This window comes from Gadus macrocephalus, chromosome 9 (assembly GCF_031168955.1).
Source record: "Gadus macrocephalus chromosome 9, ASM3116895v1".
Taxonomy (NCBI): Eukaryota; Metazoa; Chordata; class Actinopteri; order Gadiformes; family Gadidae; genus Gadus; species Gadus macrocephalus.
In genome coordinates, this window is record NC_082390.1 from 17,302,274 (window position 1) to 17,325,567 (window position 23,294).

Below are 23,294 nucleotides of genomic sequence, written 5' to 3' on the forward strand. Positions count from 1 at the left end.
ATGATCTCACGAGAATCACATTTATTTGGATCATCAAAATATATGTAATACGATTACCAATATCAAAGTAATACGTTGCAATGTGTTTATCAATAGGTTGCAATCCTTATGAAATCACATGGAACCATATACACCGGACACAATTACATCCACATTAATGCCACACATTCACATATACACCAATGTATTACCAAATCAATATCAAACTATAGTTGTTTCCGAATGTTTATCTTAATGGACATTATTCGGGTTTAGGTCAATTTAATATTCCTTGCTTATCAGATTTAAAGATAAACTATTTATGGATGACCATATCCTAATATGTGACTTTGTCTGTATCTGCTATCTGTTTGATTTTCATCAAAAAGAAAATGTTGTTGTTTTTGTATTGTTTCACATTTGATTCGTTTTGTGTTCCAAATGAAAAGAATGCTGTTGGTCAATTCATTAATCAAATCACCTCCTCATACTCTTCCAGGGATTTCATTTGATTTGCTCCGTCTTCTTCACTTGATGACACAATCACGATGACTAGATGTATTCATGGCTTCAAACATCTTGAAATCAGATCAAATTCCCAGACATTACGACATTAGTTTCATTTGATTCAAATCTAAGGTATGTGTCAGGGTGTATTTAATTAGAGATCAGAGAATATAATTGGCATTTAGTTGCCACCTTTATCAAATCCATTCGTTTAGGAAATGTCATATTTATTGAATTTGATTCCTTGGCTAAATTAAATATGAGATTCAGACTTGGGATACAGACAGCTCATACTCTTAGGCTGAGTGCCTCAGCCGGGTTTCATCTGTGAACAAACCAAGCATTCATAGGGAAATGCATTTTGTCTACTGTGTTCCCAAAAGGGATGCCCTTTTATTCACTTCAGAAAGAGGAAATGCTTTGTCTGTATTTATGTACCGTTCTTTGGTAAGCAGTCTATTAATTTTAGGATAATCTGAGTGGGAAAATAAAATTTCCATTTCATTTTGAGTTCACCATTGTTATCATTGCATATTGTCCCATCATTGCATAGTGTCTGGGACAATCATTCAGATGTGTAGATTCTGACCACAGTATAATGTCAGGCTGGATACTCAGTCTTTCCATATGAATGGCGCCTTTTCTTTCCATTGTCTACTATGGTGCTCAAATTATGAACTGAAGTCCCATATCCATATTTCTAATCCATTCTGCACTTCTTACTCTTACTTCCGTTTATTGTTTTGAAACAGAAGATATACAAACAATACGGCTATGATTGCAATTAGATTTAAACGAGGAAAAGTGTGTTTGGCTATTACAAACTCTAAGGTGTCTGTTTCACCAGCCTTGTGTTGTGAAGGGAGGCAGGGATTAGACACATAGTGTCTTCACAGTGTCAATCACAGTCTGCACAGTGATTAAGGCCCGTTTCTATCATAATAAATGTAAATTGGCACATCTGCCATGGTGGGCTAGCTGTCCAGGCTCTTCAATTAGCATGATTGATCAATTATCTGGCTGCTTGTCGTGGCTCCGTGGAAACAGAGCTATGGGATGAGAGGAGATGGAGAAAATGACACAAATAAGTGTCTATACTGTGTAAACCGTTTAAAACCCCCTTAGGTGTAAGGAATGAATCCACACATAAAGTGGTGTGCAAGTGGTATTCTTGGGTCATGACTTATATAAGGTACTCCTTATGAATACAAAATACATCCTAATACTCATTAACCATATGATTCATCTAATAGAAAAGCCTAGGCTGCATTGCATCTCTTCAGTCCCAACAAAGATTCTCAACTGATCAAATTGTACAAAAAAATCAGTTAGTGAGGTACCACAGAGAACGAAATAGTCACTGGATGCTTCGACAGACTGAGAGTGTGGGACACAGTATTACTTTTACAACAGTTCGATTTTAATTTGAAAAAATGGAGTCCCAGAACTGTTCAGAACCGCAGTGGCATGTTTACCCAGGTGCACATCCTGTTTAGTGTTATTGGTGAAGACATTAAGACGATGATGAGCATATTTAATTTCTGCATTTAAACCTTGGCAATCATGCTGTGTGTGTGTGTGTGTGTGTGTGTGTGTGTGTGTGTGTGTGTGTGTGTGTGTGTGTGTGTGTGTGTGTGTGTGTGTGTGTGTGTGTGTGTGTGTGTGTGTGTGTGTGTGTGTGTGTGTGTGTGTGCGTGCGTGCGTGCGGGGGGGTCTGTCTTTAGAAATTATACCAAATTATGTCTTTACAAAATAATTAAACTCAATGTAGCCTCTGTGGTGTGGGATGTAGCCTACATCTTAATCAAGTAGAGAAACAAACAATGTTCCTGTGGTAATTCTCTGGCCTCAAAAGACAATTCAATGCTTTCAAATATCATTTGGTGATCTGCATTACCTTGGAGATGAGAATGAGATGAAATATCCCGACTACAGTTTCTCTCTAATCTAGCGGATGTGATTCGGTTCAAGTCAACACAACATGTTCTGTTCCATGTTTCTTATGTTCTAGTCACTGGGTTTAGGTGCTGCTTTGTGGAAAATTCAGAGTGTGGCGGTGCTAATGATGTTGTAGCTCATGCTAGGTTTCAAAGTGCCCCTCTTTGTGGGACAAGGTCTCCTACTCCTCTGGGCTTTTAGTGAAAAGGGTCACCACTCCACTTTATTTTTTTTCTCTCTCCATCCCTCTACAGTGTTACAAAAGCAACAGTGGTTGAAATCTCGTTGTATTTTATAGAGCGAGCTATTCCGGCCCACTTTTGCCAAAAAAAAAAAAAGGATAAATGATTATTGTTAGTCCGTTGCCATGGGAACACCCTCAGAATACCGGAGCGGGATCGAGCCGTTAAGATTTTTAATTTGGTTTAGAAAAATAATGCCTATTGCTGTGTGTGTGTGTGTGTGTGTGTGTAACATTCTGTATTTCATGACAACACAGCCTCCCCTTGGATTTGATCCCTTTCCCCCCCCCCCCCCCTTTCTTTCTCTTTTTTTTTTCACGCACGTACGTATGAGTAAGCACTCCTTTGTGATCCTTGTTACCAGGCTACTGTAGAGAGAGTTTTTGATTTTGCCACATGAACTTCACTGACGTCAGGGCAACCGAGATGTTGTTCAGCTCTATGCTCTCGAAGCACTGCAGGATAAAGGAGGTACAAAAATAAAATAAAGCAACACAAGGACCATTTCGGTGAGGAAGATCAGGTCTCCTGATCTTCCTCACCGACATTGTCCTTGTTCATCTCCAACATTTCCACCGGGATGTTGGGTACGAGCACACGCCATCAGGAAAAAATCGCGTCCAAACCAAACCAAACTAGTCCTTGTCACGTTTCTTTGCTTTCTCCACAATCACTGTACTAACCTGGTCGAACGTGTCTGCATCATTACCTTCTGGGGGCACCCCGGTGAAGCAGATCCCAACCTGTCTCTGCAGGGATAAGACGAGGCTTGCACGGCCTATTCTCTCCACTTTTGGCAGCTTGGCACGTCCCTTTAATATGGGAACTCCAATGGGACTCCAGTGACACATGCAGTATTTACTGTTGCTCATTACACTTCTCTTGTAATGAGCTACACAGAGTCTGACAGCTAACATCATTGTTTACTGTTTGGCGCTGCGTTGTAGTAATTGATGCTGAGGAATTCAGTTGTTGTTGTTGTTGCCCTTCGGGTGGGAAACGATGCTTCGGTTTGGGATTTCAGCGCATGTTGGTTCACTGTTGATTGTCGCCTATCACGGCGGATCATACAGAAGTGGACACGTGTGTCATGTTTTAAAATGTTTCAACCCTCAACCGTCAGACACCTGTCACAGAGTGCACACATTACAAAATGGGTCACACATTAGCCTGACCTAATTCAGCGTGATCTAGTTAAATTACATCCAACTGCACATCGGATGGGAGCACAAATCGGTAGCTCTACTACGTAGGAACTACTACAGACAATGGGAACTTCATGTCCACCCAAAACAGCAGCAACAGGGCCCCGGATCCTTTGTTCCTCATTAACCTTGGGGGGCCCGGTGAACAGAAGGAACTCAAGCATTCAAAGTATTCTCTTTGCACTCGCTTGTGAAGCATTCTACTTGCCCTTGGACCCGCATCCTCCTCCTCCACCACCTCCACCACCATCACCAACACCCACCCCCCCCCGCTCGCCGTCTCCCAGTATGGGGTGTGGTGCGGCCGGCCCCTCCTGCCCAGGGGCGAGGACAGAGCAGTGCCTGCTGGGAGGAGGGCGGCGTGGGGGTGAGCTGGCACCACGCCACCCCTCCCCCGGCTACCTGGCTGCCCGACCAGGGGCCAGAGCGGAGCCGGCCCGGTGCCGCTCAGATTGATGAGGCTGGGTCTGTGCGAGCAGGTGTAGGGTGTTCCGCTGCAGACTTCCTGCTGGCACTTCCTGCCCTTCTGTGTGTCGACTCCCGCGCCCGGATCGGGCCAGGCGCTCCCGCCCGGCCTGATCGGAACTCCTAATTGTCCTTATGAATATTTTAGATGCCGGCAGCAATGAGAGTTGAGGGTGGGGGGCTTTGGTTTCAGGGCCCATGACAGCTAATGATCGACCCAATGACCAGAGAGAGGGGGAGAGAGGGGGAGAGGGGGAGAGAGGGGGAGAGAGAGGGGGAGAGGGGGAGAGAGGGAGAGAGGGAGAGAGAGAGAGAGAGAGAGAGAGAGAGGGAGAGAGGGAGAGAGAGGGAGAGAGAGGGGGAGAGGGGGAGAGAGGGAGAGAGGGAGAGAGAGAGAGAGAGAGAGGGGGAGAGAAAAGGAGATAATCTGCAATAATTAACCATCAACATTTGTTGAGGCAGTACCGTTATCATCTTGGTTGCTCTGTCATAATTGACAAATGATGTTCATGTTAATTCAAGTACCCATTTATACGTTAATAATGTATAAATGAATACCACTACTGTAGTAAACATGAACCCCATTAGTAAATGTTTACTAGACCATTAGTTAACCTAATTGTTACCAAATGGCTCTCCTCAACAGTTAGAGGAATACGACTTGTAACTCTAACGGTAAGAGGAGTTAGGAGTCTCTGGTTTCCCTTAACAAGCTTCGACTTGCATGCTTCTTCCTGTTACTTGCCTCTACTTCCTGTGTACCGGTTGAGCCAAATCCAAGCACATGTTCCTGTTCTTCCTCTGTAGGCACATGAGGAGGACATCGGTTAACCACTCAAAAGCCACTCAAAGCTTGGTCGCTTCCGTCGTTCAGACGAGGCCGACAGCAACTCACTCTCTAATGGGCCAGCACAAGCCTCCTGTTTGGTCATTTAAATGTTCTATATTTGTCAGAGTGACACCCCAGTTGGTCAGACGCAGATACATAAAAGAATGGATAAGTATGATTATGGACTTAGATAAAAGGTTGTTTTTGTACAGAGCGCAAAGCTAGTTTAAACAATTGTAACCCAGATTAGGCTCTGCTATTTTCGTCTATGTCAATTGTGTTATTATCCATTTCAAATATTACGAAGATTCCCCTGTTTCGTACTATGCAATAGTTTCACTGAAGTGCTTCCCCTGTGTTCCTTCTCGTCCTGCCAGCCGTCACTAGACAATAGGATAGCAGGCTATAATAAAAAATATGACTCAAAAATCAAGTGTGGTGTTCCAGTCAAAAGCCTCGCAGCACCAACCACGCCTTGGGCCGCGGCCCACACAGCAGCAGTCGTGAAAACAAGCTTTAGAAGTTTGATTTATTTCCCTCCAGAGTGGAAGACCACGGCGCAAGAGGGGAACGCCAGGGCAGCGGATGACTCCGTGTCTTAAGATGTTATATAAGAGCAGAAATATTCCTCGGCAGATAAAAGCCTCCTTATCAGTCGCCTTCCCATGCCGATTTTCAAGTGTGTTTGGAACTCAAAGAGGCCTTTTGATAAGCCCATTACACGGAACGGCCCGGACACAATGCTAATGTCACGAGGATTAGCACGCTACTTTGCCTAGCGTAGCGTCGGGCGCGAGGGCTGATCCAGGGCCCTGCAGGGCGTGAGCTACTGGGACGCCCGGGCGGTGGAGGCCAGGGAGAAACCTGAACACCACCAGTGGGAACGGCACGGATAGGACACGACAGAGCTCCATTACCCCTGTGTCCTCATGTTATCTGTCTACCTCGTCTGCTGCTTCCTACACAGTACACCGCTTCTAGTAAATCGAACCCAATGAAAACAATTTGGGAAAATTAAAGTATACTGCGTTGCCATTTTTCCTTGAGTTGCAACACTTCTTTCAGGTATGTTAGCAAATGAGACCCAGCATGAATGCACTCCTGATAGAACAGAGACATCTCATTGAGGTACATATCCTGCACAGATCACATTGCCAGGGCACATTGCATTCAAAGAACTTGACAAGTCCGATGGCCTTTGTAAAAATGTGTTGTTTTAAACTTTAAAATGCAAAAACAAACATATATTTGTTACTGTTAAGTAAAGCTGTTAAGTTAGGCATTGATAAATAATTACGAAACTTCTTTGTTTCCCATTTTTTTTTTTCAACATAGTTCATCTATTTTATCTGGCTCCTATTACAAATATATGGTATACTATTGGCATGTCAGTATACTAATACATATTTTACAATCAAAAAACATTACCCAATGATAGCAGTCTAGCAACAAGTTGAATACTAACCGCACCCCTCACGCCCCCCTTGTGTGTACTTATGCTGTTCATCTCTACTTTACTACAGTATTTTGTAATGTATTTAGCAGTTTGGTTGCATGTATACAGTATGTATCCTTCATCGTGAAGTAGCCCCAAGGACTTCTCTTGCGAGAAGAAAGAAACAAGACTGTTCAAGACATGTAGGCATGCACCCACACACCCACACACACACACACACACACACACACACACACACACACACACACACACACACACACACACACACACACACACACACACACACACACACACACACACACACACACACACACACACACACACGTAGCTCCCTGGCTTGACGTCAGTGTCTCCGGGTTCCATTCTTATTTGTGCAGCCTCGTCTCTTTCACTGCAGGTCTGTACTGCCGGGACGAATCCCAGCTGGCCTCTTCCCACTCATCTTTTAAAAACCCATCAGGGTCTTGTGAATAGATTCGACAAGTTCCTCCATCGCTTCCCTTCACAGAGCTCCTGTTAAAGACAGGGTTGTGTATTGAGTCGTGTGTTTTAAACGAGAATATATCTTTATATAAATAAAGGCTGCAGAAAATAGTGGCAAGGTGGAAACTGGAAATTACCAGGCTGGAGAGAAGACGAGGGATCGGGCGGTCAGTGTCCATCGATAGGCAAAGGGCAGAGTGGGAGTGGGTCAGGCGACCCTCCCCTGCGCCCCTTCTATGGCCATGTCTTTGTGTAGCGGCCTCTGATTGGCCAGCGCAGGGATCCAAGTCTTGACGTTTGGTGTTTGGAGCATGACACCTGTTTGGCCATGTGCTGATTTAGTGATCCATTTACTTAGAGCGGTGGGGTAGCATCTGTGGGACACCGGGGACAGGCCAAGTCATTTACAAAGGAATGACATCAATGTTTTCACAGACCTTTCAGTGTGTGACTCTCATAAGACGGCAACGCGGAGAGCGAGGCTGAACCCACTCCCTCATCGGCCACCCAATGAGCGCCGCATGTGCATGATAGTCACGCTTTGGGTTCGCCTTTGTTTCCCCATTCATGTGGTTTGTCTCCAAGGAAGCAACCACTGAAAATATAGGGTGAGTGTAAGGGATAGAGGAAGATATCTATGAGTTGAAAATGTTTATTTTATGTTTAAATTATCCAATTGAACCCCCCCCCCCTTCAGCCTGAAATATCAACATTATGCGATAAAAGAAAATCAGCTTTTTGGGCTGAGAGTTCTGCATGGGAAGGAGTGGGGGAATGTTATCTCCATGGTAATGACCCAAGGCAAATTTGTGGTACTTTCTCTAAAGCTAGTTGTAGTTGATGTGTATGAGTGTATAATGCACGGTGCTGTGTATGAAATGCACCACACAGAATCACCCGCTGTCCACACGGACAACCACACACCCATGCAGCACAATGGCGTTATACTATAAATGTCCCAGAGGCTTAACCCTCTCTCAGATGGGCCCTCAACATCACCAGCAACCTGACAGAGCTCTGTACATTCACACACTCCTCGTGGCCGTTGGCCCCTGTGGCGACGTCCAAGTGCCCCACACACTCTTTCTTCACAAAATAACCAAAATAACCAAACTTGAGATTGGAACAGCGTAGGACGTTTACAAACGGGTTGGGGTCAATTGGTATACCATGACAAAATGGCATATGTGGAAGATCATACAAGACATCTTCTAAGACTTTCTGTAATTTTGTGTCTTTTTGTATCTTGTTTTTTCCACGTAACCCTCATTTGCTGTGGCTCTGGGTGAACAGTTGATTCATGATTGCCTAGTGGGCCTCTCCTTAATTGGCGCCTGTCCTTGGCTCAGGGGTTCGGAGAAGTGGTCTTGGTTGTGAAAGTGGTGGAGCCCTGCCTGCCCCATGCTGAATTGTGAGCCGGCTCCCACAGAGCCCTGGGACTGTAATGAGCGGGTTGGATGCTTTCATTTCCAGGTCCCCATCAGATCTATGGCTTTTCTGGTCAAGAGTGCACATGCTTTCACCCTGTAAACACAGCCCTTTCACGACACTAACTAGAGAGGGGGAGTTTGGTAAACAGGAAATGATATAAAGAGGCGTTTTCTCAGAATGAGAAGAATGCCGTTGCGTCCCACCACACTGCCAACATAACAAGTGTGTCCAAGCAAAGCAAACAGCAGTAAGTATGTGTTGAAGGGCCTCACATTCATTAGCAGGCCAGCTCTCCATCCACCACATAGGATGGACAATTATGTCTGATGATAGTGGCTGAGCTTCTTTATTACTGTCTTTTGAGGGCAATCTGCAACCCTTCACATTGCTGCGCCAGTCTAGTTACTATTCATAGATAAGCCAAGATGTACCCTGGTCTTTTTGTGGGATGCACAGTGGTGTGTTTTTGTGAAACATCCTAGGTGTTCTTTAAGCCTCATTCTGAGTTGAATACTTTCATGAATACCATTCAGAGAAGAGGCTTTTATCAGTGATAGCCAGAGCAGGTTAAACAAGGGAGTTGGTACCAGGCATGCTGTGCTCAGGTCTGGAGTTCTGGTGATAACATCGTGTTGGACACATCATCTGCTCTCACCAAACAAAGCTACTCTCAGATATCATGAAAGACCTGCAGTAGCAGAACCTCCATCACACACACACACACACACACACACACACACACACACACACACACACACACACACACACACACACACACACACACACACACACACGCACACGCGCGCGCACAAAGACACACACAGACATGAACAAGAACACACACACACACACACACACACACACACACACACACACACACACAAATACACACACACACACACACACACTCACACTCAATCAAACACATGCAGACACACACGCACACACACACACCACCCTTGGTGGGCGGTGAAGACGGAGCAAGGTCTCATTAGTGTGTTGGTGGTTGTAGGTAGCTCAGCCTGTGACCCTCACCTCCAGCGGGGGAGGGCAGGGGGGGGGGGGGGGGGGGGGGGGGGGGTTCACAGACCTTTCTGTAGACACGAGGCCTTCAGAGACAGCCCACCGACACGGCGCACCCACAGTGCACACCGATAGCAGAACCTGGAGAGTCACACATAAATCATGTTTTGAAGCACCCCGCCGCGGTGTCACGTGCTGTCACATGCTGTCAGCGAGCCTTGTTAACACGGCTATTCAGAGGTCTAATGAGGAGGCAGGCTGCAGACTCAGTCAGCAGCACACCAGCACCGCCGAGGAAAGCGCATTGCGTTTACTCCTTTAACAGACTCTGGTAATGCCAACACCGACTGATGTGCTCGCTCGCGCCCTCGCGCTCATTTTAATAACCGCACCATTTCATGCTCAGATAAGCATCCTTGACCACGATGCGATAATCCCGCTTTTATTTCCCTCATGAATTCACTTCGGTAAGATCACCCCTCAACCCTCCCCCCCCCCCCCCCCCCCCCCCCCCCCCCCCCCCCCCACGAACCTCTCCCCGAGTGTCGGGCGCAGGCAGTGTGTGGCCGGGGTTGGTGAGGCTCTCTGCAGCGGGTCCTCGCATGGGCTGGGTGCCGCGTGATAACTGCAACATAATGAAACATGCAAACACAGATGGCGGGGGGAGGCCGGGGCGCCGGGGAGGGGATCGGGAGGAGAGGAGAACTGAGAGGGGAGAGAAATGCAGTTTAGTCAACAAAATGTGTCTTTTGTGGACCAGTCTAGAAGGGTGCTAGGAATGGTCACATTTGACCACGTTTCTTAGATATACTGTATCTCCTATTAAATCTGGTCGCTTTGGCTGGTTGATACCTTAGACAAGTTGGGAAACCCACCTTGTTGAAGGCAAGAAATGTGATATATACGTTTGTACGTAGTTTGCTGGAATATAATGAACCACGGAAATGAACACAATTAACATAACCCCTTCCTGTATGCCTGTTTTCCAATCCACTTTCCAATTGTATTTCAGAAATTGAGAATCAAAGGCCATAATGACTGTGCTAGCCCCGACCCAGAGGAGTGCTTTGGTCAAAGCCCCCTCATGGACGACCATTTCAGCAAACTAGGCGAAGAGCGTGCTTTAATGTACAAGCGCAGTGGTGTAAGTACGACCCGTTGTCCTGTTCTGTGTTGATTCCTGTCTCTATGTTGATGTTCACTGCAGGCGCTAAACAAGAAAGAACACAGAGGCTGTGATAGCCCGGATCCCGATGCCTCATATGTCCTCACGCCTCATACAGAAGAAAAGTATAAAAAAATTAATGAGGAGTTTGATAATATGATGAGAAATCATAAAATCGTAAGTACTGTCAATGCACCGTTTTTTGCTTGGCTTTTGCGGCACAAAAGGAATTTCACCCTTTTTTTCGTTTCACTTTTTGTGTTGTTTTTTTGCACCCTTCGAATTTCTGTCACCATCTTCTTGAACTTCCCGACACCCGCGTCTCTCCGCAACGAATGCAGTCGTTTTTTCTAATTTTAATTCTTCTGCAGCTCAATTTTGGCACACCTTGATAAGATCACACTGCAGTGACACTGGGTGGCACACTGGGCCGTGACCATTGCAACAACAACAAAAAACTCTTTAGGTTCAGTTTTGAGTTTAGTTTCAGTTCCTAATTGTCTATTATATCTAGCTCCGCTAGATATGTCTGTCTTATATATATATATCTAGCTCCGCTGAAGATCTAGATTAATGGTAGCTTCCTGCCATATACTGAGCTATTCCATTAGATCTGTACCCCAAGCGCACGAGAGAAACCTCTAGGTCTCTTCCCAAAGCCCTGATTCTTTTTTAATTCCCCCTTTGAAATACCAGTTTCACTGTGATCTTATCACGAGTGGACTTCTGCAAGATCTTGTGCACACCAATCGTTCATTTTCTGAATATATTCAGGGCATATTATATAGAATTATAATAATATCTAATAATTTATTTTTCCATAATAATTTGATTTTGGATTGACATTAACAAACTAATGATAACAACTAACGTTTCTCGGCATATTCAGCTGTCGTTAATCGCTCCACTGATGCTTCGTATAGTCAGCACTTAATGGGTGTCCATTAACAATATTCGACTCTAATAACATGAAAGCAAACACACACACACACACACACACACACACACACACACACACACACACACACACGCACACAGAAACAAACACACACACACACACACACACACACACACACACACACACAGAAACAAACACACACACACACACACACACACACACACACACACACACACAGGAACAAACAGACCAATAAATAGTATGTTAGAAAAATATATATTGTTTATCTGTGGTGCTGAAGTTTGCAATGTTCCACTATTTATCTGGTTCTAACGCACCACGTAATATTTGAATATACGTTTAATTCCATAGTATGGAGGAAAAGGTGTCCATACCATATGTCAGCTCATTAATGTTCTCTCCACAAACTTAAATGCTTTAACACACTGTCAGAATCCCACCTTTATACGACTAATGTGTGTGACATGTTGTGTTAATCTGCGTGGCAGCTCACCAGTGGGACACACATAACTTAACATCGAGGGACACTTCTGTCCCCCCTTAAACCAACGTCTCCCCTCCTCCCCCATCCTCAAACCCATCAGGTTGTTGATTCTCCCCCTTTCTCTTTCTCTCTCTTCTTCTATGTCTTTTTCTGTGTGTGTGTTTGTGTGCATGTGTGTGTGTGTGTGTGCACTTCCCCCCTCTGCCGCCCCTCTTGCAGCCCACAGCGCTGCCCCAGCAGAACTTCTCCATGCACGTGGCCGTGCCCGTCTCCCACCCCAACGCCTCCATGTACCAGCAGGGCGTCGGCCAGGGCTCCCTGGGCGACGGCGGGATGCTGTCCCCTCCGACGCACTCCTTGGCCCTCCACAGGAACCTGGGCTCCAGCGGGGGCCCCCAGCAGAGGCCCACCAGCGCAGGCAACACAGGTCAGTCCGCGGCCCTGACCTGTGAACCGGGACGCACCCAACCCGCGCCAGCGTCACCAAGCAATGACTGCCTCCATTTTGGAAGCATAGGAGCTTTGGAATGTTTCCATTGTGTTGGTAGCGATGGTTGTCTGGGCTTTGTTTTCCAATTAACCGCGTAACGATGTATCATAATGGTGGGATGGGATTTTTGTTGCGTTTGAATCTGCCACAGCGTTTCTAAGGCCAGACGTGGCGCTTAGTTAGCGGTGGTTGGCGGCATTTACGTTGAATTAGGATTTACGGTAATACAACTCTCTTGAGAGCTCTCAGTATGGCGGTATCGCCAACTGAAATCCTGTGATGCATTCGGATGTGGGATCCCAACTTTATTTATATATTTTTTATTCTATCACATTTGGGGTGGGTTTAACAAAAGAGAGGGAATTTTGTGACGCATATCATCAAGGAGCACGGTATGGGGGGTGCGGCGCAACTTGCTGAAGAATGTCTACAGGTACACGATTAGGATCAGACCCACAACCCATTGGCATGGAGACTGGGAGACACCCTAACCGCTGGACTACACCAGCCTGTGCCATTAATCAGAAGATGGCATAGTTCAATAAAAGCCTTGTCTTCGTGTTATTCAGCTCCACTTCGAGAAAGTAAGGCAGAAAAACGGAATATGAGAAACATTCAGATGGGGGGGCGAATCTCCTTTCTATTAGCGATGCACTGGGTGTTCAGGATCTGAGGTCATGTTAACACCTCGTAGCCGGTGTTTGTGTGAGATAGCCGTCAGTCTTCACACCTTCCAAATGCCTAATTTCACACCTTTTATGTGCAATGTGAGATGAATCATGGCAGGCTAAAAGTAGGATTCGTATGCTTGCTGTAAAACAGTATGGTGGGTCTGAAAGGCTGCAGAGCATGAGAAGCATCACAGCGTGGTTAGGGAGCCACATGCTTGGTGGGTGTTGTGTGCATTCCCACTGTAGATTTGGGTGCCCACTGTAGGTTTGGTATGGACTGTTACCCGCAGTATCTTTCATACCAGCTTGTTGCAGATGGGTTATCACAAAGAATGGAACCACTCACTCGCTCTATCTTAATAATACAAGTTGGCTAAGTTGGCGTGTCTCTATATGATACACCATTGGGCAATCCCTTAAATGAGCCAATAACAGGCTTGGGACAAAAGCCTTGCTTTTTGTGTGCCGCAAACATGGACAGGACATGTCCTGTCCCTGGTGTTGTTCTCACGTCTCCCTCCACTTGGCAGAGCGGTGCGGATGCTTCATCTGTCGCTCGGTGCATCTCATTAGGTGGCGTGCTGGAGACCACAGCCTTCCCCGTGCCAAGCGGCGCGCGCTCCAGCCCAGTGGGTAAACCCTCCTCACGAGAGATCTTTTAGCCCCTACGCTTAGCTTAGCATACGAGCTAGACACTGACATACGCCCCGCTGTGGTCTGTCCACTAGTGAGAGTTGCGTGCTAAGCTTAGCTTACCTATGCCCATGGGCTAGCCACACACGCCCACCCCTCTGGGGTCTGTTCACTAGTGAGTGTTGCCATTGGTATGAAGTTGTTCAATACTGCAATGGACAAATAACAAAAAAATACATTGAAATTATTATTTTGACTTAAATGAAAGCAATGGACTAACTTTGTATGCTGAGTTATCGATATAACTTGATGTAAATGTCAGACTACACAGGTGGTACACATTAATTTGTTTTTTTCAGCTCTATTTTTACGTTTTATATGATATATTAGTTTATTAGTAGTGATACCAATCGTATCGTGACCCATGCAGATCATATGTTGACCCATCTAGCAAAGTTGAAAGAGTGTGACCAATGTAGCGGGGTACAAACCGTATGTGACCCATGTGGCGTGGTACAAATCATATCATCTCTGCCAAACAATACACAGACCCATCGGCCTAGCCCACGAGCTAGACGGTCACATAGAGCCCGCTGTGCCCGCTAGTGGGGGTCTAGCATCTAGTGAGCGGCAGTGGTGTGCTGGTGGGCATTGGCTCCGACCTCGCCCCAGGCTCATGGAGGAAGGTGTGTTCCCACCTCTAAGTCGTGGTGGGGGGGGGGGGGGGGGGGGGGGGGGAGAGAGAGGGGGGCCGACATGTGTCATGCGCTCACCGCATACACATTCTAGGGATGAGGGCGTTGGTGTGCGAGGGTTAACCCGGCGAGGTCAGCTGTCCGGTGGCCTTTGGCGGGTAAATAAACACGGCCGTTTCCTCTAAGCCCACCTCCACAACAGCCACCCCCTCCTCCTCCGGTTTCCTTCCCTCTATTGACAGGTGCGTCTGCCCCGCTCTCCCCAGCAACCACTCACAACCCCTATAAGGCTTGAGAGGCTCCCGCCAAGATGGCCGCTGTGACCCCCGTGGGCGGCGGGCCCCCCAGGTCCCCTTAGGGCCACACAATGACCGGACGGCCTGTCTGCGTGGGAGCGGCCAGGGCAGGTGGCCCGTGGCTGATTTTCCGTTCGGTTCGAGCAGCCAAAGTATGCGCGGTGTGCGGGCGTTTGAAAATATCTTTGTCATCGTGAAATACTATGTTCAATATTTTCATTCACCTCTGCCAGAGTCTGACACGCGATATTATGGTGCTGGTGTGTAATTACAAAAAGGGCCGGTTTTTTTTTTACGTATACATTTAGTCACTAGGCTACAAATTACAAGCAAGTCTATGAGCAATTACAAGCAAGCACTCTAAATTTGAATACTTTGGAGTGAACAAAAAGGTAAAAGTGTTTCACAGTCTAGTAAAACAAAAATGACAAAGTGCAGAGCTGCTACATTATTATTATAACATACTCCATAGTGTTATATGAGGCCTCAATGTGAGATTATGGACAGCGGCTTAGAAATGCCATTGGTCAGCTTTGTGGCCAGCTTGGCCAGTTAAGGTTTTAAGTGTATGTGTATGCTTGTGCGCTAGCACTTGTACATGTGTGTGTGCGTGCCTGTGCGTGCGTGTGTGTGTGTGTGTGTGTGTGTGCGACGTGTATGTGTGTGTGTGTGTGTGTGTGTGTGTGTGTGCGGAGGGGACCTGTGCGGTGGGGGCAGCATTGCTGTGGGGTGTCAGTGTGTTGGCAGAGGGCGAGGGAGCTGCAGCTGTTGCTCCTGACAGCGTGGAACAGCACTCGCTACAGGGAGTGGAACCCATTCCTGCCGTCACATGACCATTCTGACATAGCTCTCGTGCTTTTCACATGCATAGAGGAGCCCGAGAGTCTGGTGTCAAAGGGCCTAACGGCAGATGAAGGGCACTGTTGAAGGCCTCTGATTGTTCTTGTTTTATTGTTGTCCTAGAGAAAAGCTAGCAGAATGTGGATCAAGTGGGTTGCTACTTGACCCCAAAAAAGAAAGAGCAGAACATTTCCTGAAGTGGCATTTTTTTTTTTGACAGTCACTACGGAAATAGAATGAAGTGAAATGGAAAAAGTGGTGCATTGGTCAACATTGTTTCAAATGCGTGTCAGGATCAGCACTAGGATCAGGTTTTTAAGGGTTCCGAGGACCGCCCACTGTGGGAAAGGTTTAGTCGGAGCACCGTCATAGCCATGGCCTTGTTGGTCAAACCTTTATAATCAGGCATGTTGATTTTGTTGACGCACCTCGCTGTCCAACAGCCCTATTGACAACGATCATCCTTGGAAATATATGTTTCCTCAGTTCCAAGCCAAATGTTTTCGAGCTGATGTTCCAGCCACACAAATAACATGAAACAATAGAGCCTAACATCGGGTCTATTATTAGAGAACCATCTCTTTCCAGAGGCCCTTGATTCACAGTCATTAATCTCTGCTTGTTCATCCAGACGTATATATAAATAAATATATATTTGTCCTGCCTAAACCTGATGCTAGTGTGCTGTTAGTAACAGCTGGGCCTCGCAGTGTTGTCTGTGGTACAACACACCATGGTAAAGAAGAGGAGGTTCAGTCCTTTTCAAATGAAAAGTGCACCATGCCGGAAATCAGAAGGATTCCTTATGTAATGCTACTCCCACTGCTCCTTGTAAATTATTGAGCCAAAAGGACCTCTTTATTTACCAATACACGGCCACCATGAGGAGAGCCCTCTTCATGCAGTGAGTACACAAAGAGAGAGGGGAAGAGAGAGAGAGAGAGAGAGAGAGAGAGAGAGAGAGAGAGAGAGAGAGAGAGAGAGAGAGAGAGAGAGAGAGAGAGAGAGAGAGAGAGAGAGAGAGAGAGAGAGAGAGAGAGAGAGAGAGAGAGAGAGAGAGAGGCTTAACAGCATGGCCAATCTGTCAGAGGTGTCCAAAGATATGAAGATTGAGTACATCCAACAGCTGAGACATACACACACACACGCACACACAGACAGACATGTACACACACAAACACACACGCATGCACCCACAAGCACACACAAGCAAACATAGACACTCAATCATAAAAAAATCCAATTTAACAGCCAAAATCTAAATCTTTCCACTATCCTAATCCTGGAAATAAATATAATTGATTGCCACAATCGTTGGGTCGCCTCTAAATGTGTCTCCAATGTCTTTATTTGGACCTGCTAACATTACCGTCTCCAAAATGTACTCTGGTAACCGGGGTAAATATTGTTGTAGCCGTGTCTTCCGTGATCAAAGCAGCACTGAGGGCACTGGTAAATTGTATGTGGGTGTTGACTCAGCTGCAGGCCTATTGTAGCTCCCATAACTGTTTATTTGCCCATGTATTGTTCGTTTTTTTTTTTTATCTGTGGTCGAAGGCTTTATTGTTCCATTATGTTCCTACGCAGGGACTTCTAAGTTCTGCAGACGGCTTTTGTTTCATTGCGATACATTAAAACACAATGGAGGAGTCGGCCACTTGTTGAGTGGACACTGATCCGCCGATGCCATGCGAGATAGCATTGATTCCTTCTTCCCGCTGTTGCCTTGCATTTAACCCTTCAACAAACACATTTGTCTTTAGTTTTTTCAGTATAGGTTTAAAGGTGCCCCCAAAGAAGGTGCTATTGAGTTAGGTCAATTTGCTCTTTACCAAATTTTTGGTTATTCAAGTACGTATTAAGCATGCATTTCCCTGTATTACAAATGTCTTTACCCTTCAACCATGTCCAGTTATTAATCTATCTTAAATGTGATAATGCAAGTTCTACTGTGTCTTCAGCCTTGCTAGAGCTGTAATCCATTAATTTCGCTAGTCAATACGATTTCTTCTTTGACATTAGATGTAATGTGTTCATCAGGTTTTCTTTATCTTTGATGAAGATATTTTTTTCTCATGTAGACACCAGTCTAAACCACACCTCTCTTAGGAGCAGAAGACATTTAGAGGTACATCAAGTTGTGCGTAAGAAAGGGAGTAAGCTTTAACTTTGGGAATGTCTTTTTTCAGTAGTTTTCTTTAGTATCCACAGTTTGAAGCACACGCTGCCCTTAAGATCCCGACTCCCAGGGATTCTGCCCAAACAGAAATAGGTTCGACCATTTCTTCAGGCGTCACAGTACATTGGCTAAGTGAATTGCTCCCATATCCCTAGATGCACGTAAATGATATTGATGTAATCGTTTGCCGTAGAAAATTAAAGGCTCATCAATTTTGAAATGGACATTTTATTTTTGTAAATGCGCGGGCTAATTATCTGAGGTCTATTAACACTTCCCAGAGGGTTATAAACACTTAATTCTGCAAGCCACAGCAAGCGGGAGCATACCAGCCGAGCTAAATGTCTGGCGGAAAAAAACTGGGGGAAATGTTGTCAGTCACAGCCCATAGTTTGATGGTGTTTTTCTTGCTGCATCTCCACAGGAAACGGCTTTGTCAACCCCCGAGGCTCGCCGGGTCTCCTGGGCGCGTCGAGCGGCAACGGCCTGGGCAAAGTCATGCCCACCAAGTCTCCTCCGCCCCCCGGAGGCAGCATGGGGCTGGGGGGCCGCAAGCCCGACCTCCGAGTGGTTATCCCCCCATCCAGCAAGGGGATGATGCCCCCGCTGGTGAGTAGAGGCGGCGCGCCCCCCCCCCCCCTCACTGCTGCACACATCACACCCACAGCAGGGGTCCTGGGGAGACGGGTGCTGTGCTGCCCCCAGGAGGGAGGTTGGGTGGGGGGGAAGGAGGGGTCCTCTGCGTGGGGAGCCGATGGAGCGGAGAGGGAACAAAGTTTGCCGCGGAATGTTTTTATTTGGGGAGTTTTCTGTGGCCGTGTTACTGTGGAGTGAGTCCGAGTTTATACCTGGAGGTGGGACTCTGTTTATACTGGAGTTAATATGTAGGATTCTGTTCATACCAGGGTTTATACCTGGAGGTAGGACTTTGTTTATACAGGAGTTCATCTGTAGGATTCTGTTCATACTAGGGTTTATACCTGGCGGTAGGATTCTGTTAAGACTAGAGTCTGTATACAAACATATTAGCGTTTACTAGAGTTTATATATGGAGGTAGGATTCTGTTTGATTCTGTTTCTAGACCTAGATGATGGATACTTGTTATACTAGAATGTATACAGAAAGGTAGGATTCTGTTACCGAGTAGTGGTAGGATTCTGTTTATAGATTTTATCTTCATTTCATACTAGAGTTTGTACATGGATGTTGGGTTCTATTTCACACTCTGGAACACTCCATTTAGCTTCTTGTTTGTTTGTGTTCCCCATAAAGTGAGACTCAGTGCTTCCTGTGAACACTAGTGCGGTTCTACATTCTGCGGTGATTACTTACACACTCGCTAACTGTTGACGGAGCCCAAAATAAAAAAAAAGCTGCAGCCCAGGTGCCCCTAAATCTTACTCAATTATTCATATTGGAACGAGGCCCTTTCTAATTATAATAATTAAGGTGCAAAGAGCTCTGACCACACTCGGCACCTGAGGCGACAGCGCACTTGCTAAGCCATTAATCACAAAAGGAAAAATAAGAAGATAGAGTCTGAGACCCGGGTTCAATCGAACGCAGCGCTCTCCCCGCTCACGACGACCGGGAACGAGCTCCCAAACACAGCACAACCCCGGGTTACAGCTGGATGTTCCTCCCTGGGATCCTGCGCCCGTCTCAGCCCAGAGCCAGAGCCCGCACACAGAGCAGGGCGTGGCCCCGCCGCCCACGTCAGGCGGAAGCCGGGCCGCAGGGATGGCTGCGGCGGCAAGGTGTGAAACATGACGGGGTGCTGAGACCACAGAGAGGGAGGGGCTCTGCTCCGCCCACTGCCCCAGCCTGAACTGACTCCTGTAGCCCCCACTGACTCCTCTAGTCTCCTCCTCTAGTCTCCTCTAGTCTCCTCTAGTGTCCTCTAGTCTCCTCTAGTCTCCTCCTCTAGTCTCCTCTAGTCTCCTCTAGTCTCCTCTAGTCTCCTCCTCTAGTCTCCTCCTCTAGTTTCCTCTAATTTCCTCTAGTCTCCTCTAGTCTCCTCTAGTTTCCTCCTCTAGTCTCCTCTAGTCTCCTCCTCTAGTCTCCTCTAGTCTCCTCCTCTAGTCTCCTCTAGTCTCCTCTAGTCTCCTCCTCTCGTCTCCTCTAGTCTCCTCCTCTAGTCTCCTCTAGTCTCCTCCTCTCGTCTCCTCTAGTCTCCTCCTCTAGTCTCCTCCTCTCGTCTCCTCTAGTCTCCTCTAGTCTCCACCCTCCTCTCTCCACCCGCCCATGCTGCCGGTCACCACAGAGCAAGCCTTCCAGATGGGCGGAGGCCGCAGAAGGAGCAGGGGGAGGAGGAGGTGGTGCTGATGGTGGTGGGTGGGTGGTGCAGCAGTGTCAGGTCTGCAGGCAGCCTGTCATTAGGCCCATAATGGTATTAAATTAATCACATCTCGGTGTGACAGAGTAGGGATGAAGACTTAATCAGGGGGGCCCAGAGTGTGAGAGCCAGATAATATCTTGTCGCCCTTGTCCTGTCTTCTCCTGCTATTGATTGAGTGTGGGTATTAGGGCCAGGCTGGCCTGGCCACCGCGTGTCCCATAGCATAGAAGGAAAGGAAGGAAGAAGAAAGGAAAGAAAGGGAAATGGCTCTCTGCTTCACCCTACAGCGCCGCACCACAATAGGTGATGAATGGAGGGATTGGGTTCTGCGGTCGTTATTAACGCCAATATGAAGACATCCGCGAGCCATTATGTCAACTGACAAGGGTTGCATGCTGTCTTTGTGTTCAGAAGTCATGGTATGTTTTGATTTGACCGAACATAAATAATAGGGTTCTGAACGGCTGAAGGAGTGGCATAAGCGGGATAAGTACATGATTGGACACGTTCTAGCCCATCTGTAGCGTGGAAGTATTCTTACACCCAGGTCACTGTGGAGCACTGCGACGTTCTACTCAGGTGTCATGTGGGCCCGTTTCATAGGTTAGGTTGTTCTGAATGTTACAAATCCTCATTTCAAAACGGGAATAAAAAGAGGAGAAACAAGAACATCTTATGTCTGTGTCATTAGAGAGACAATCAGGGCTGACCTGCTGGCGAGGGCCTCACTTCACCCACCTCCTCTCAGGTGCTGTGCAGAAGCTCTGTCTGCCCTGTAACGGTGCATCTGTTCTTTTTGCTCCTTTTGTTTTCTACCGAGGGCAGTCGGAGGAGGAGGAAATGGATTTGGTGAGTTTTTTTTATTTTCAGCCAATGCCTGAACTGGAAGGCTGTGTGCGCACACGCCGCTAGTGATCGCACGTGCTCGGCTACAGGGAGGCAGCGCTCGAACCAGAGACTTGTCAACTCTTTTTGGGGGGTGAGGGTCGGGGGGGGTTGAGTTTGTCGCTGCATGTATTTGGAGTTGGCTTGTTAAAAAAAAAATATGCCACAGCCTTTGGCACCCCACATTATCTCCTCACAAACTCATTGGTGTGAGGTGTGTGTGTGTGTGTGTGTGTGTGTGTGTGTGTGTGTGATTGTGTGTGCCTGTGTGTGTGTGTGTGTCTGCGTGTGCATGTCTTTGTGTGTGTGTGTGTGTGTGTGTGTGTGTGTGTGTGTGTGTGTGTGTGTGTGTGATTGTGTGTGCCTGTGTGTGTGTGTGTCTGCGTGTGCATGTCTTTGTGTGTGTGTGTGTGTGTGTGTGTGTGTGTGTGAGAGACGTCTTTGTGTGTGCGTGTTTGTGGGTGTGTGTATTTGTGACAGAAAGTGAAAAAGTTTGATTTGAGCTGCTCTACTCCACCTAAAAAAAAATTGTTTATTACAAAACGATAATGCTTTAAATATGGACCGAATAAGTTTGAGGCAAAGATGACCTCATCTTAAATGATGTCATCCTATGTGAGACTGGCGCTTGCGGAAATCGTCTGGTGAGAGAGCTTTAGGACAATGCAAGGAAGCCCTCAAACAGATCATAATAGACTTCAGCCTCCACATATGCAGCTGTGCAGATGTTTCTTGTATTTTCATTTGTTTGATTGAAGAGAAGAAGAAGAAGCCATATTGCCTTCAGCTTGTTCTAAACCAAACAGTTGCTTGTGTTTGATGGGTGTTTGGTCGGAATGTGCACAACTTGACGGAGGGGATTCCTGATGCATGACCTTCTGCTGTGTAGTGGTACAGTGTTGCACTCGCATGATCACTGTGTCTGAATCAAACACCTAAGTTAGGATGTAATGCAGAGTCATTTTGGCAATGTCACCTTCAACTCACATTGATTGCAAGAATGTATGTTTGATTTCTCTCACAAGCACATTCAGCGTTGGATTGTATAGTGTTTTGTATGCTGTTCATGGGCATGTATTCATTTCTTTCAGCCGTGTGGGTCCTTAAGGTCAAACATGTTTGCAGATGAACCCTATGTAAGATGTAAAACATTCAGCTACATTAAGTTTCACTGTTTCTCTACTTCGGACAACTATTTAAATAACAACTAGCCAATTGCATGGAGTACATTGTGAAAATTACACAACATTTTCTTTAAAGGAATACTATGATCAAATCATGTTAAAATGGAACATTGCGTAGCAATTCTAGATCACATTTATTTCACTTTCTTATTCGAGGCCTCTGTCAAAACAGACCTATTAGCTCAGAGTAAACATTGAATTGGATTCAGCTGTGGCGAAGCTGCTCTTCCATGGAACCACACCGCCACCTTGTGGCACAACTCAATCATTTCCAGACAGTATTTCAGACATAAACAGCAAAACAGCAATACTCTCAAGACATACATGAAAAGGATCATTAGTTAGTAGCACACTTCGAAGACATTAACTGTTCAACTCATTACTGGCTGTACTCGTTCAGGTGATGTTGTTATGCCTCATGCTCTCTGGTTGCCACCCCCCTGTGCCCCTGCAGAACACCCAGAGAATGAGCAGCTCCCAGTCCAGTCAGACGCTGGCCACGCCGGTGGTGTCTGTCACCACCCCCAGCCTCCCCCCTCAGGGCTTGGTGTACTCAGGCATGCCAACCGTTTACAACCCTGCCGGTGAGCGTGTGTGTGTGTGAGGGTGTGTGTGTGTGTGTGTGTGCGTGTGTGTGTGTTTGTGTGCGTGTGTGTGTGTGTGTGTGTGTCGCCCTCCCAGGCGTCTCGGGGCCCCACCTGTGTTACCACCTGGCTATGTGTTTTGTGCGCGGGACCTTGAGAGGCCCCTCAGTGTGTTTTCCTCGTGGCTGACGCGCTGCCCTGTGTTGTTGCAGAGTACTCCCTGAGCAGCGCCGAGCTCTCCTCCCTGCAGGGCTTCGGCTCCCCGGGGCTCTCGCTGGGCTCCATGTCGGCATGGCAACAACACCAACTGGGCCAAGCAGCGCTTAGTTCTTTGGTGTAAGCAATGCACTCTCGCACACACTCACAAACACA

General features: G+C 46.7%; 1 protein-coding gene across 5 annotated transcripts in view; it reads left to right on the forward strand.

Moving 5' to 3' along the window:
- The window catches only part of mef2aa (myocyte enhancer factor 2aa), a 54,995-nt gene that overhangs the window by 27,677 nt on the left and 4,024 nt on the right, over positions 1 to 23,294 (forward strand). The window contains exons 5-11 of one of the 5 annotated variants that reach the window (XM_060061241.1): positions 10,766 to 10,900; positions 12,346 to 12,553; positions 18,355 to 18,539; positions 21,095 to 21,118; positions 22,246 to 22,290; positions 22,793 to 22,922; positions 23,135 to 23,258. In XM_060061241.1, coding sequence (XP_059917224.1) covers positions 10,766 to 10,900; positions 12,346 to 12,553; positions 18,355 to 18,539; positions 21,095 to 21,118; positions 22,246 to 22,290; positions 22,793 to 22,922; positions 23,135 to 23,258 — 851 coding nt within the window. Of the gene's footprint in view, positions 1 to 10,570; positions 10,703 to 10,765; positions 10,901 to 12,345; positions 12,554 to 18,354; positions 18,540 to 21,094; positions 21,119 to 22,245; positions 22,291 to 22,792; positions 22,923 to 23,134; positions 23,259 to 23,294 lie in introns of all 5 variants that reach the window. The other 4 variants (XM_060061243.1, XM_060061242.1, XM_060061245.1 and 1 more) reach the window with 4 other exon arrangements.